Source organism: Alnus glutinosa, chromosome 13, assembly GCF_958979055.1.
Source record: "Alnus glutinosa chromosome 13, dhAlnGlut1.1, whole genome shotgun sequence".
Taxonomy (NCBI): domain Eukaryota; kingdom Viridiplantae; phylum Streptophyta; class Magnoliopsida; order Fagales; family Betulaceae; genus Alnus; species Alnus glutinosa.
Window position 1 is genome coordinate 1,229,920 of NC_084898.1, and position 10,903 is coordinate 1,240,822.

The following is a 10,903-nucleotide window of genomic DNA, read 5'->3' on the forward strand; positions in this document are numbered from 1 at the left end:
CATCAAAATAATATAGGGTGGAAGCGTAAATATAGGCTTTAAGATCTAATTAAGATTGAAGAATTAAAGTCCATTTGATAAAATTGATAACCCAATTAAGGTGCCAATTAAATTGATAGCAATCCAAACCACAGGCCAGGGGCTAACTTGATATTTTACTTCAAATATTAATTATTAGTTGCAACATTATACATTATTTGTATCAAAATTTTGATATTTAATATCACCTCATAATGTATAAATTAAGGTATTTCTTTAAATATCATGGTAGTCTTGACAATTTAAAGTGGAGGCAAAGGGCTAAGGTAAATTGGTTGCAGTTTGGAGATCGTAATACAAAATTCTTCCATGCATGTGCCACCCAGAGGAAGCAACGGGCTACTATTCAGAAAATTCAAAATATGGAGGGATTGGAGTGTACAACTCATGAACAAATTGAGTCAGCATTTGTTTCCTATTATTCGGATCTTTTTAGGGCAGGAAGAGAAGAGGATATGGAAGACTGTCTGGATGCTCTAGATAGGAGCGTGACTGAGGAGATGAATAAAAAACTATTGGCAGAGTTGTCTGTGGAGGAAATTTCTGCTGCGATGCACGACATGCCAGCCATGAAGGCCCCAGGTCCGGATGGCTTCTCAACCTGTTTCTACCAATCCAACTGGGCCATGATTCACAAGAAGGTATGCTCTGCTGTAAATCATTTTTTCCAAACGGGTTTTTTGGTCAAAGGAATCAATACAACTCATATTGCACTTATTCCTAAGGTGCATAGCCCGGTGCATGTCTCTGAATTTAGACCAATAAGTTTATGTAATGTCATTTACAAATTGGTTTCAAAGGTTTTGGCCAATCGTCTTAAAGCAGTCTTGCCCCATATTATATCTTTTGCACAGAGTTCTTTTATCCCTGGCCGGTTAATTTCTGATAATGTTATCGTGGCTTTTGAAACAATGCACACAATGCAGCAAAGAATGTGGAGTCGGGTGGGGTATATGGGGGTAAAGCTTATGATAGGGTTGAATGGAGATATCTGAGGGCTGCGATGCTAAGACTGGGATTTGATGTACGTTGGGTTGATTTAGTGATGTAGTGTGTTACCTCTGTCCGGTATGCAGTTTTGGTAAATGGAAGGCCGGTTGGGAATATCCAGCCGTCAAGAGGACTCAGACAAGGGGACCCCATCTCCCCATATTTATTTCTTATATGTGCAGAAGGTCTTAGTGCATTACTTGGGAGAGCTGAGCAGAGAGGACATATTTCAGGGGTTCCAACCTCTCCGAAGGGATCGAGGATTAGTCATCTGTTTTTTGCTGATGACAGCATTCTTTTTTGCAAATCTAACGCTGTTGAATGGAGGAGGTTGATGCGAATTCTGGGCAGATATGAACAAGCCTCAGGTCAGAAACTGAATGTGCAGAAGACCTCAATGTTTTTCAGTCGTAATACAAGTTGGGAAAGTAGACAGGAGATATTACAATTGTCAGGGCTAACAGAAACACTCCGCATTGACGCATACCTTGGTCTTCCTACTTTTGTGGGTAAATCAAGGGCACAAGCTTTCCAATACATAAAGGAGCAGGTGATTAATAAATTGTCAAATTGAAAAGTTTAGTTCCTATCACAGGCAGGAAAGGAGGTTTTAGTTAAAGCTATGGTTCAGGCTATTCCCACTTACTGCATGAGTGTCTTCCAATTACCTGTTTCTTTATGTAAGGAGCTCAATGCATTGATGCAAAATTTCTGGTGGAATCATATGTCGAAGTCCTCTAAAATCCACTGGATGAGCTGGGAAAGAATGAGTAAATCAAAGGTGGCAGGAGGCCTAGGGTTTAGGGATTTGGTCCTTTTCAACAATGCCATTTTAGCAAAGCAAGGATGGAGAATTTTACCAAATACGGATTCTCTTATTTTTTCAGATCTTACAGGCCAAATACCATCCTTCCTCCACTTTTATGGAAGCTAAAATTGGGCCCCGAGCATCTTTTGTATGGAGGAGCATCTGCAATGCCAGGGAATTATTGGAGCAGGGATTGTTGTGGAGGGTGGGAGATGGTCGATCAATAAGCATATGGAAGTCTCGGTGGCTGCCAACTCCAACTTTCCACACTGTCCAATCCTTTCCTAGGTTTCTTGATTTGCATGCTCTAGTGGGGGAGATAATTGATCAAGATCGTGGTGTGTGGAAAGAAGATCTCATTAGGGAAGTGTTTATGCAGGAGGAGGCAGATGTCATATTGAATATTCCTCTAAGTCCTAATCTTCCCCAGGACAGACTGATATGGAAGGACACAAAAGATGGCAAGTTCACAGTTAGGAGTGCATACCACTTGGGATACAGTTTGCATGACATGGATAGAGGACAAAGTTCTTCAGGGACAAGTGACCAAGGGATGTGGAAGCTTCTATGGAGCCTAAGAGTTCCAAATCAGGTGAAAGTGTTTAAATGGCGGGCACTCCATGATATATTGCCAACTCGGGTAAACCTGGTGCGCCGAAAAGTGATTGAGGATGACCTGTGTCCAGTGTGTAAAACGGAGAGGGAAACTGTTATCCATGTTCTGTGGACTTGTCCGGCCGCGCAGGATGTCTGGGGAGGATCACTGTCAAAATTTCAGAAGTGTGAGACCAACTATAGCTCCTTCCTTACTCTGTTTGAAGAGTTTCAGGTGCGTTTCAAAAAAGAAATTATGGAATTGATGGTGATAACGGCTAGAAGGTTGTGGTTGAGAAGAAACTCTTTTATTTTTGAAGGAGTCTTTTCTTCCCCATCTGACATACTCGCATGAGCAAAAATGACTCTGGAGGAATTTATGCGGTGCTCAAATCCAGATCAGTCTACATCTGAGTCAAATACTGAGCCTCCAATGCGGTTTCAACAAGCTTGGAAGCCCCCTCCAAATGATCATATAAAAGTCAATTGGGATGCAGCCATCAGTCAAAAAAATAGCTCTATTGGGCTTGGTATGGTTGCAAGAGATAGTAGGGGGGATTTTATGGGGGCACGTTGCATGGTATTTTTCCAAAGAACGGAAGCATGTATGGCTGAAGCTTTGGCTGCACTCTGGGCAGTCAAGTTTTGTAAGGAGGTTGGTTTCCTTGAGGTGATATTGGAAGGAGATGCAGCACAGGTAGTGAATGACATAATTTCCCCTCTTCCTCGTCTAGCTAAAACTGGTCATCTCACAGAAAGTATAATACAAGAGCTTCAAGGTTTTAGAACTGCCACTTTTGTTCACGTGAAAAGGGAGTGTAACAATGTAGCTCATACTTTGGCTAGATTGGCAGTGGAGCAAAATCTCTCGGATGTTTGGTTAGAGGAACCTCCAAACTGTATTGCAGATCTTATTGTTAGGGAACGTTTGTGTCTCTAGATTTTTTTATTGGGGATCATTTTATGTTATCAGTTAATAAGAAGCAGATTTTCTCGTTCAAAAAAAAAAACTTATTCCAAGGCGTTAACGTCCACGACCAATAAAACAATACTCTTTAATTTATGATTAATTAATTCCATAACAATAATTTTCTCTGAAAAAATTAATGGAAAAATGAGAAGCTTCTAATAAAAAATCAAAATAAGAGGAAAAAAAATATCCTGCATGCAGTACATGCATGCATGTCACATGCATGATAGGGTGAGACATATATCATACGTACACAGATCGAGTATTCTATCACTACAAGAAATTCGCCCATTAGGGGCGACACTATCAGTGTCAACAAAAAGTTGACGCTGATAGTCGACTATTAGCGTCGACTTTGGCAGTCGACACTGATAATAGACTATTAGCGTCGACTATTAACATTATTAGCATCGACAAGTTAGTTGACGCTAATTGTCCAAAAAAACGCATTATTAGCGTCAACTTTGGTGTCGACGCTAATAACCTGGTGGGAAATTTTACCTCGCGCGGGTTGAGAAATAGCAACAACATTTTAGTATTAGCGTCCACTTACGTCGACGCTAATAAATAATTATCAATGTTGACACTAAATGTAGACGCTAATAGCCTATTATTAGCGTCGACTTATATTTGTCGACGCTGATAATAGGTCATTAGCGTCGACTCTAGGGTTGATGCTAATGATCCTGTATAAATAATTAATTTATTTTTTAAAAATATTGAAAAGCTTTAGCGCTACTCCACTAAAAATATTTTTTTTTTTAATTTTTTTTTTAGGTTATTAGCGTCCACAGTGTCGACGCTGATGATATACTATTAGCGTCGACATTGTTGTCGACGTTAATAATATATTATCAGCATCGACTTATCATAAATGTAGTATAAGTTTTAGTGTCGACTGAGAATAGCATTAGCGTCGACATTTGTCGACACTAATAAACGATCATTAGTGTCGACCCTTATGTCGACGCTGATGATCGGCAGATGAGCATCTGCGTCGGTCTTTCAACATCAACTTATTAGCGTCCAATAGTCGACACTAATATTCATTAGCGTCGACTTTTGGACTTTTAGCGTCCACTAAGGGTAGACGCTAATGAGCGAATTTCTTGTAGTGTATTAAATATAGTGAAAACTTTTAAGTATAACAAAAGTCAATTTAAAAGTTCATGGTGTAAAAAACTAATTCATCTTAAATTTAGATGCCACAAGGCTGAGTAAAAAATTCAATAATAATAAATATTATATAATACTCAAAACTCTTATTGAGTTTGGCTTGCTTCCTATGAAAAAAATTATTGGAGATCCTCATGAGCAAAAATAAACCTGAGAGATTGAGCCTGTTTGGTTACTGTTTCGGAAACAGGTTTTCTGTTTTCAAAATAGGGAAACACGTTTCAAATGCGATTAGGCCGTTTGGGTAAATGTTTTGAAAACAAAAACAAGTGAAAACAAAAACCAGGAAAAACACAAAATATGGAAACATCTTTAAGATGTTTTCATAAACGGTTTTCTGTTTTCTAAAGAAAACACGGGGAACACAACAACCAACTTAAGTGCACAGTAAATAATACAATTTCAGATCGTGGGTTCGAAACTTCAAAGGTATTTTTCATCATTCTTCTCCAGTTCTCCTTCACTCCCACACCCTTTCGCCTATCTCTGAAAGCCCAACCTCGAGCTCAGAGACCAGTACTGTTTCACTTGTTCACACATTCCTAAAATTTGAAAAGCCCCCCAAAATGCAACGGTTGTCCGAGAATTTTGAAGCTACGATGGTACGGATTCAACAACAACAACAACTCTCTCTGCGAAACCATTCCACCGTCGTTACCTTTGATGCTCAGGTACTTTTCGACCTCCACTCCTTTCCTGCTCTGTCATCTCCACTCAGACAGATCACTCCATGTGTCTCGTCCCCTCCATTGGAAACGCCATGACGAATAGCAGCTGACCGTCCTTGGCTTGCTTCCTATGAAAAAATTAATGGAAAAATGAGAAGCTTCTAATAAAATATCAAAATAAGAGAAAAAAAAAAAAAAAAATCCTGCATGCGTGCAGTACATGCATGCATGTCACATGCATGATAGGGTGAGACATATATCATACGTACACAGATCGAGTATTCTATTAAATATAGTGAAAACTTTTAAGTATAACAAAAGTCATTTTAAAAATTCATGGTGTAAAAAACTAATTCATCTTAAATTTAGATGCCACGTGGCTGAGTAAAAAATTCAATAATAATAAATATTATATAATACTCCAAACTCTTTGCTTCCTATGAAAAAATTATTGGAGATCCTCACGAGAAAAAATAAACCTGAGAGATTGTTAATTTCTAGCTAGTGAAAAAATAATTGTACTCCCACAATCTTGAAATTAATCTCCACCGTTTATTTTTGCACAATCTCCGATTATTTTTTTCATTAGAAGTAAGCCATTTCTCTTACCTTAAAAAATAGTACTATGGGATTTTACAAGTAGATAATTAAAATGAAGAAAACAGTTCATATACCCCAAGGTCAGCAAAAAGACAGAAATAACATAAGAAATTTTTTTTTAATAAAATTAACAAAAATACCCCTATAAACTCGGGAAAAAAAATTAATTTTTATTTTAAAAAAACGAAATTATTTTATTTAAAACTCAAATCAATAGTACAATAGTGTAATTTTTAATTTTACTATGGGATTTAAAATTTTACTAGCGGATAATTTTGCTATTGGATCGATCATACACATTCCAAGTACGAATGTTAAAACTCAAAAGGCAGGCCCGTTTGGGCTTAACCCTTGTACGGGTTTCCACATGTCAAATTGGCCGGAGACATGAGTCCAATTGGATGCCAACAATCAACTTCCTTGTACGGTGCAGGTTTACTCTTGCGCAAAATTTCAATAAAGAATTCGAGCAATATTTTGTTCAAATTATTTGGCACCCGATAGACCTAAGATTGTTATGATAGCAACAGAAATTAGGATTTAAAAATTAAAAAATAAATTCAAGAAGAAAGAAAATAACAAATAGAAAAGAGAAAAATTATAATTGCCCTAAATAAGCATGCAAATTAATACATAAATAACTGTGAAAGATTTTGAATTTTAATTGATACTTCATAATTGAATTGTTTCATTGAGCGTGTATCACATGTATAGACCAAGATCTCCTAATTTAACAAGGAAACTGAAAAAATAAAAATAAAATCCTAATTGAAGAAGGAAAACTAAAACACATGCACATTTATAATTGAAAAATAAAAACATAATCCTAATGAAAAAGGAAAAACACAATCCTTATCGAAAAGAAAAACTAAAACACATATGCATAAATAAAATAAACCAACACTAACATTTGTCTTCTCCTACATTATTATTTGGGCATGACCTATCTATTCGAATAAATAGCCAAACAGCTCAAACTTTATTTGGTCAGGTGGTTTTATATGAACTCGATCTCTTACAAATTGCAGGATAGGACTACTACATGTGATTCTGCAGCCAGCTACCAAAGCTTTGAGAGCCTTTGTTAATGCAGACAAAGAAGCATGGCAATGCCATATCTAGCTTTTCAAGGTTTCATGTGCACCCAGGCTTTTCACGGTATCTCCAACAAAGCAATGTGGTCACACATACACACGTACACGTACGTAGGTGAAGCTTTAGGTCAATTTATATAAATAAATTTCGCCTTCATGTAGAGAATTAAAGGATGTGTGCCACGTGCATGGCCACTGCATACTAGAGAAAGTGGGTCAATTCATCACACATCACCATTTGGAAAAGTGTCAATCGATCTGATGAGCTTGGGTCGTTTGTGATATATAAACTGTCACCATCTGCTTCACGTGAACCCCCCATCCTCTCTCCCTCTTTCTGTATACATGGGTCCCTCTAAATTACGACGCCGGCCAGTCTTACAATTACTACTCCACTCATTATATATGATTGTATTAAGTCATTCTAATGGATCTATATCTATCTATGATCTATCATCCTCTCTCTCGATCTCTCTCTCCTAACAAGAGGATATATGATAGAATGCTAACTTTAAGTGATCAAAAGAGAGTGAACCCCAAAAAAAAAAGTGTCTCTCCAATATTAAAGCTCATCCTCATAGATGGATCAAAATTAAATTATTGATTTTAGATGAGTGGGGATCTCGTGGGCTTTACAAGAGAGTAAGGATCTTGTGGGTCTATATTCAATTGTTGCTCCTAAAATTAATATGGCTTGGTTTTTGTTTCATTGTTTCCTTATTCTTTTAGCATAACGCTATATATATATATATATATATATATATATATATATATATATATATATATATATAAAGAGAGAGAGAGAGCATATTCCACTACACTGATATAGTACTGTCAATCTATCTTTAAATTAATTTTTATTAAAAGGAAATAGTAGTACTGCATGTGTATAAAGCATTATTCATTCTTTTCCTTTTTTTTTTTTTAATACTTATTTACTCTTTTGAATGTCGTTGTACGTCCGGGTATTTTCAACCAATTTCTCCTTCACCACATACTTAATTAGGCAGATAGGCGTCCCTTTGTGATCAGATGGGCTGCTGTGCAATTTTACAGGCTAGTGTGACGAATGCCTCTCAAAACAATGCTTTTAACCACTCTCACATCATCACTTCCTTTCGTTATAATTATTATCATTAACCTCTAGATCATTGTTGCTAAAGCGCCGACTGTCACTTCATTAGAAAACACACCAAACTGATCAGTTTGCTGATATGGCACAAGCATAATGCTTTCCTTTTGTAAAACCTTTTAGTGGGTGATTTTTGCTTTCGATTGTGACGGGACTGGAAGATAAAAGTAATTTTTTTTGAGTATTTCGTGTGTTTTGGGTTAATGGTTAATACTTTCAAAAAAAAAAAAGTAAAAAGCTGTCCTTTTGGAGGCCAAATATGGAAGTAAGTGAAGGGAAGGAAGATAAATAACCAGTCTGTCAAGCTGACGTGAAATCCCCATGACATGCATTTTGCATTAATATTACAACATATTACAAAGCCACACTCATATTAACGAACTTGCAAAAGCATTAATTACAAAATTAGCTACGTACCACGCACAGACAAGACACCAACTTTCTACTAAATTTATTAAAATACTAAACAAGAACACAGGAGCCAGAAACCACAAACAACAACCGACAACAACTCACGTACACGAGAGAAACACATGCATGATATGTTGAGAGACAGACAGACAAACAGACGTACGGACTCACATGTCTCGGACACGGAAGGTATCGGAGTTTTTAAGAACAATATCGAACATTTGAATGGAGCCGAACTTGGAGAATTCTCTAGGGAGAGAGATTAGGTCGATGGAAGAATGCTTGTGGAATTGAAAGAAGTTAGGGTCGCCTCTGTAGTACCTCTCCCAACCTAACCCCGTCAGCATTTGCTCAAGCGAAGAGTACGATGAGACCACCTGGCCGGTCGGCAAGTACACCAAAACCTGCCTTTTCCTCGAACTACTACCACCATGGGAGGAGCCCTCCGCTAGGTGAAAAACGCCATCTGGGTCGAAACGCAAAACACCTGACATTTTTTTTTTTTTCCTTTTTTCTGGGTGTTTAATTCTGTTGGGAGAAGAAAGGTAGTACGTGGTTTAATTGGTGAGGAAGATGGAAAGGGAGGGAGGGGTATATATATGGGTGATGGGACTGATAAAACAAGAGTAAAATACTCTTGGGAGTGGGAATGTTTGGCTTTGGTAGAGAATCTAGATACAGTGGGTCCAAAATGTTTTTAAATAGGAGGGTACAGGGATGCTGATAGGGTGTAATTTAGGGCACAGGGGTACCATCCTTTGGAAGAATATTTTGTGTTTCTGCAACCTTTTCCAATGGGGAATCTTGTATTGGGAACCAGGTTTTTGAGTAAGGGGGAAAGAAAAAAATATTGAACAAGTCAAATAATAAAAAGAAGTTACACCTACTTACATCACGAGCTGTCCACGTGAAGGGAGTGGCATGGGGAGATACTTGTAGCCAATTGGTTCTTGTTCTTGAGAGATGTTGGTGGGTTTGGTGGCTGAAAGGGTTTTCTTTTTGTGGGGTACTCCCACATCGGTGGGATATGACATTGATAAACCCTAGGCTAGCTAAAAACCTTAAAGGCATTTTTAGTCACTTGCTGTTGCATGTACTGAGATCAATTTCAGAATGTTCCAGTTTGTGGTTCTGAGAATGAGGCCCCAGACCAGGAAAAAAAGAAAAAAAAAAGGTTATTTAATTTATGCCCTGTCATGTCTACTTAGGGAATGGTACTAAAGTGACCCAAATTTTCGATTAATTCATTTATGGATCCATTTAAAGATTACTTCGCCATGAAGCTTGCTAGGCGGCCGCCCTTAACAATTAATCTATCATTTTGTGAGGTGCTGGATATATATATATATATATATATATATATATAAATGCTAGACAATATCTTAACATTTTTTTTCAAAATTTAGTTCCAAACTGATGTGTCACAATTCTATGAGATTGTGGTACATTTTCCAAAATGATAGATCTCATGGGATTGTAACACATCAGTTTAGAACTAAATTCTAAAAATAAGTATTTAGATGCCTAGCATTCCTCTATGTATATATACACACACGTTGGGAATGTATTACGCAATATTTCTGTTATATAAGAGATAACAAAAGACACAAGAACAAATGTAAAAGATAAAGGTACAATCACATCACATTGATAAGATAAAATACCCATAAGCAGAATATTAATATATATTTTAAGTGTATTAAAATATAAATTAAATAATTAAATTTATTTATTTTTATTAGCTAGCTTAAATTTTTAGAATTGGCAATAATTAATTTAATAATATAATAATAAAATAAAGATCTTAAAATTTGAATCTTGTTGTCGCCATTCGCATAGTATTCAACTTATCAAGCCAAATTCAAAACTTAAAAAAGATATATGACCTCATTTGAAAAAGTTAATTTTCTTAAAAATATTTTTTATGTCACATCAAAATTATTTCTTCTAAAATAGCTAGAACTAAAAACATAATTTAAAAAGTTTTATCAAACAAACTTTATGGTAGTCAGACAAAGAGATAAATTAAGGAGGACATATATATGACATTTGACAAGATCACCGAGTGACATAAAAGAGTCCCATGTAATCAATTCCAGTTAATTTGGTATAAAGCTTTGATTTATCTCTATTTATTCGATGCTCATGCATGACTCCATCAGTACCATGTTTGTATGATGTCGTATATGAAGAAACTTTAACTATAATTTGTGGATAGGATTTGTTCAATTTTTTTCAGAGATAAAGTAAATAATAACAAAAATCAATAATAATAAAAAAAAGGTATAAAAATCATGTAGTTTTTGTTTTATATATTTATATAGTCTCCGTGGGTATCATTATTGATTTTTTTTTTAAAACAGTATCATTATTGAATTAGTACATATATATGCATGCAACTTATATAATCATTAATGAAAA

General features: G+C 36.2%; 2 protein-coding genes across 2 annotated transcripts; one reads left to right on the forward strand and one right to left on the reverse strand.

Moving 5' to 3' along the window:
• The first annotated feature begins 2,792 nt into the window (after nucleotides 1-2,792).
• On the forward strand, nucleotides 2,793-3,371 carry LOC133854522 (uncharacterized). Its single transcript, XM_062290759.1, has one exon. The coding sequence runs from the start codon at nucleotides 2,793-2,795 to the stop codon at nucleotides 3,369-3,371; it is 579 nt and encodes a 192-aa protein (XP_062146743.1).
• A 5,006-nt stretch (nucleotides 3,372-8,377) lies between these two features.
• LOC133854701 (flowering-promoting factor 1-like protein 2) lies at nucleotides 8,378-9,032 on the reverse strand. The gene has a single exon (XM_062290959.1). The coding sequence runs from the start codon at nucleotides 8,974-8,976 to the stop codon at nucleotides 8,650-8,652; it is 327 nt and encodes a 108-aa protein (XP_062146943.1). The 5' UTR covers nucleotides 8,977-9,032; the 3' UTR covers nucleotides 8,378-8,649.
• Between the last annotated feature and the right edge of the window lie 1,871 nt (nucleotides 9,033-10,903).

Bases quoted from the DNA above. Each gene is read 5' to 3' on its own strand.
- LOC133854522 (XM_062290759.1), top strand. From the start codon at position 2,793: ATGACTCTGGAGGAATTTATGCGGTGCTCAAATCCAGATCAGTCTACA.
- LOC133854701 (XM_062290959.1), bottom strand. From the start codon at position 8,976: ATGTCAGGTGTTTTGCGTTTCGACCCAGATGGCGTTTTTCACCTAGCG.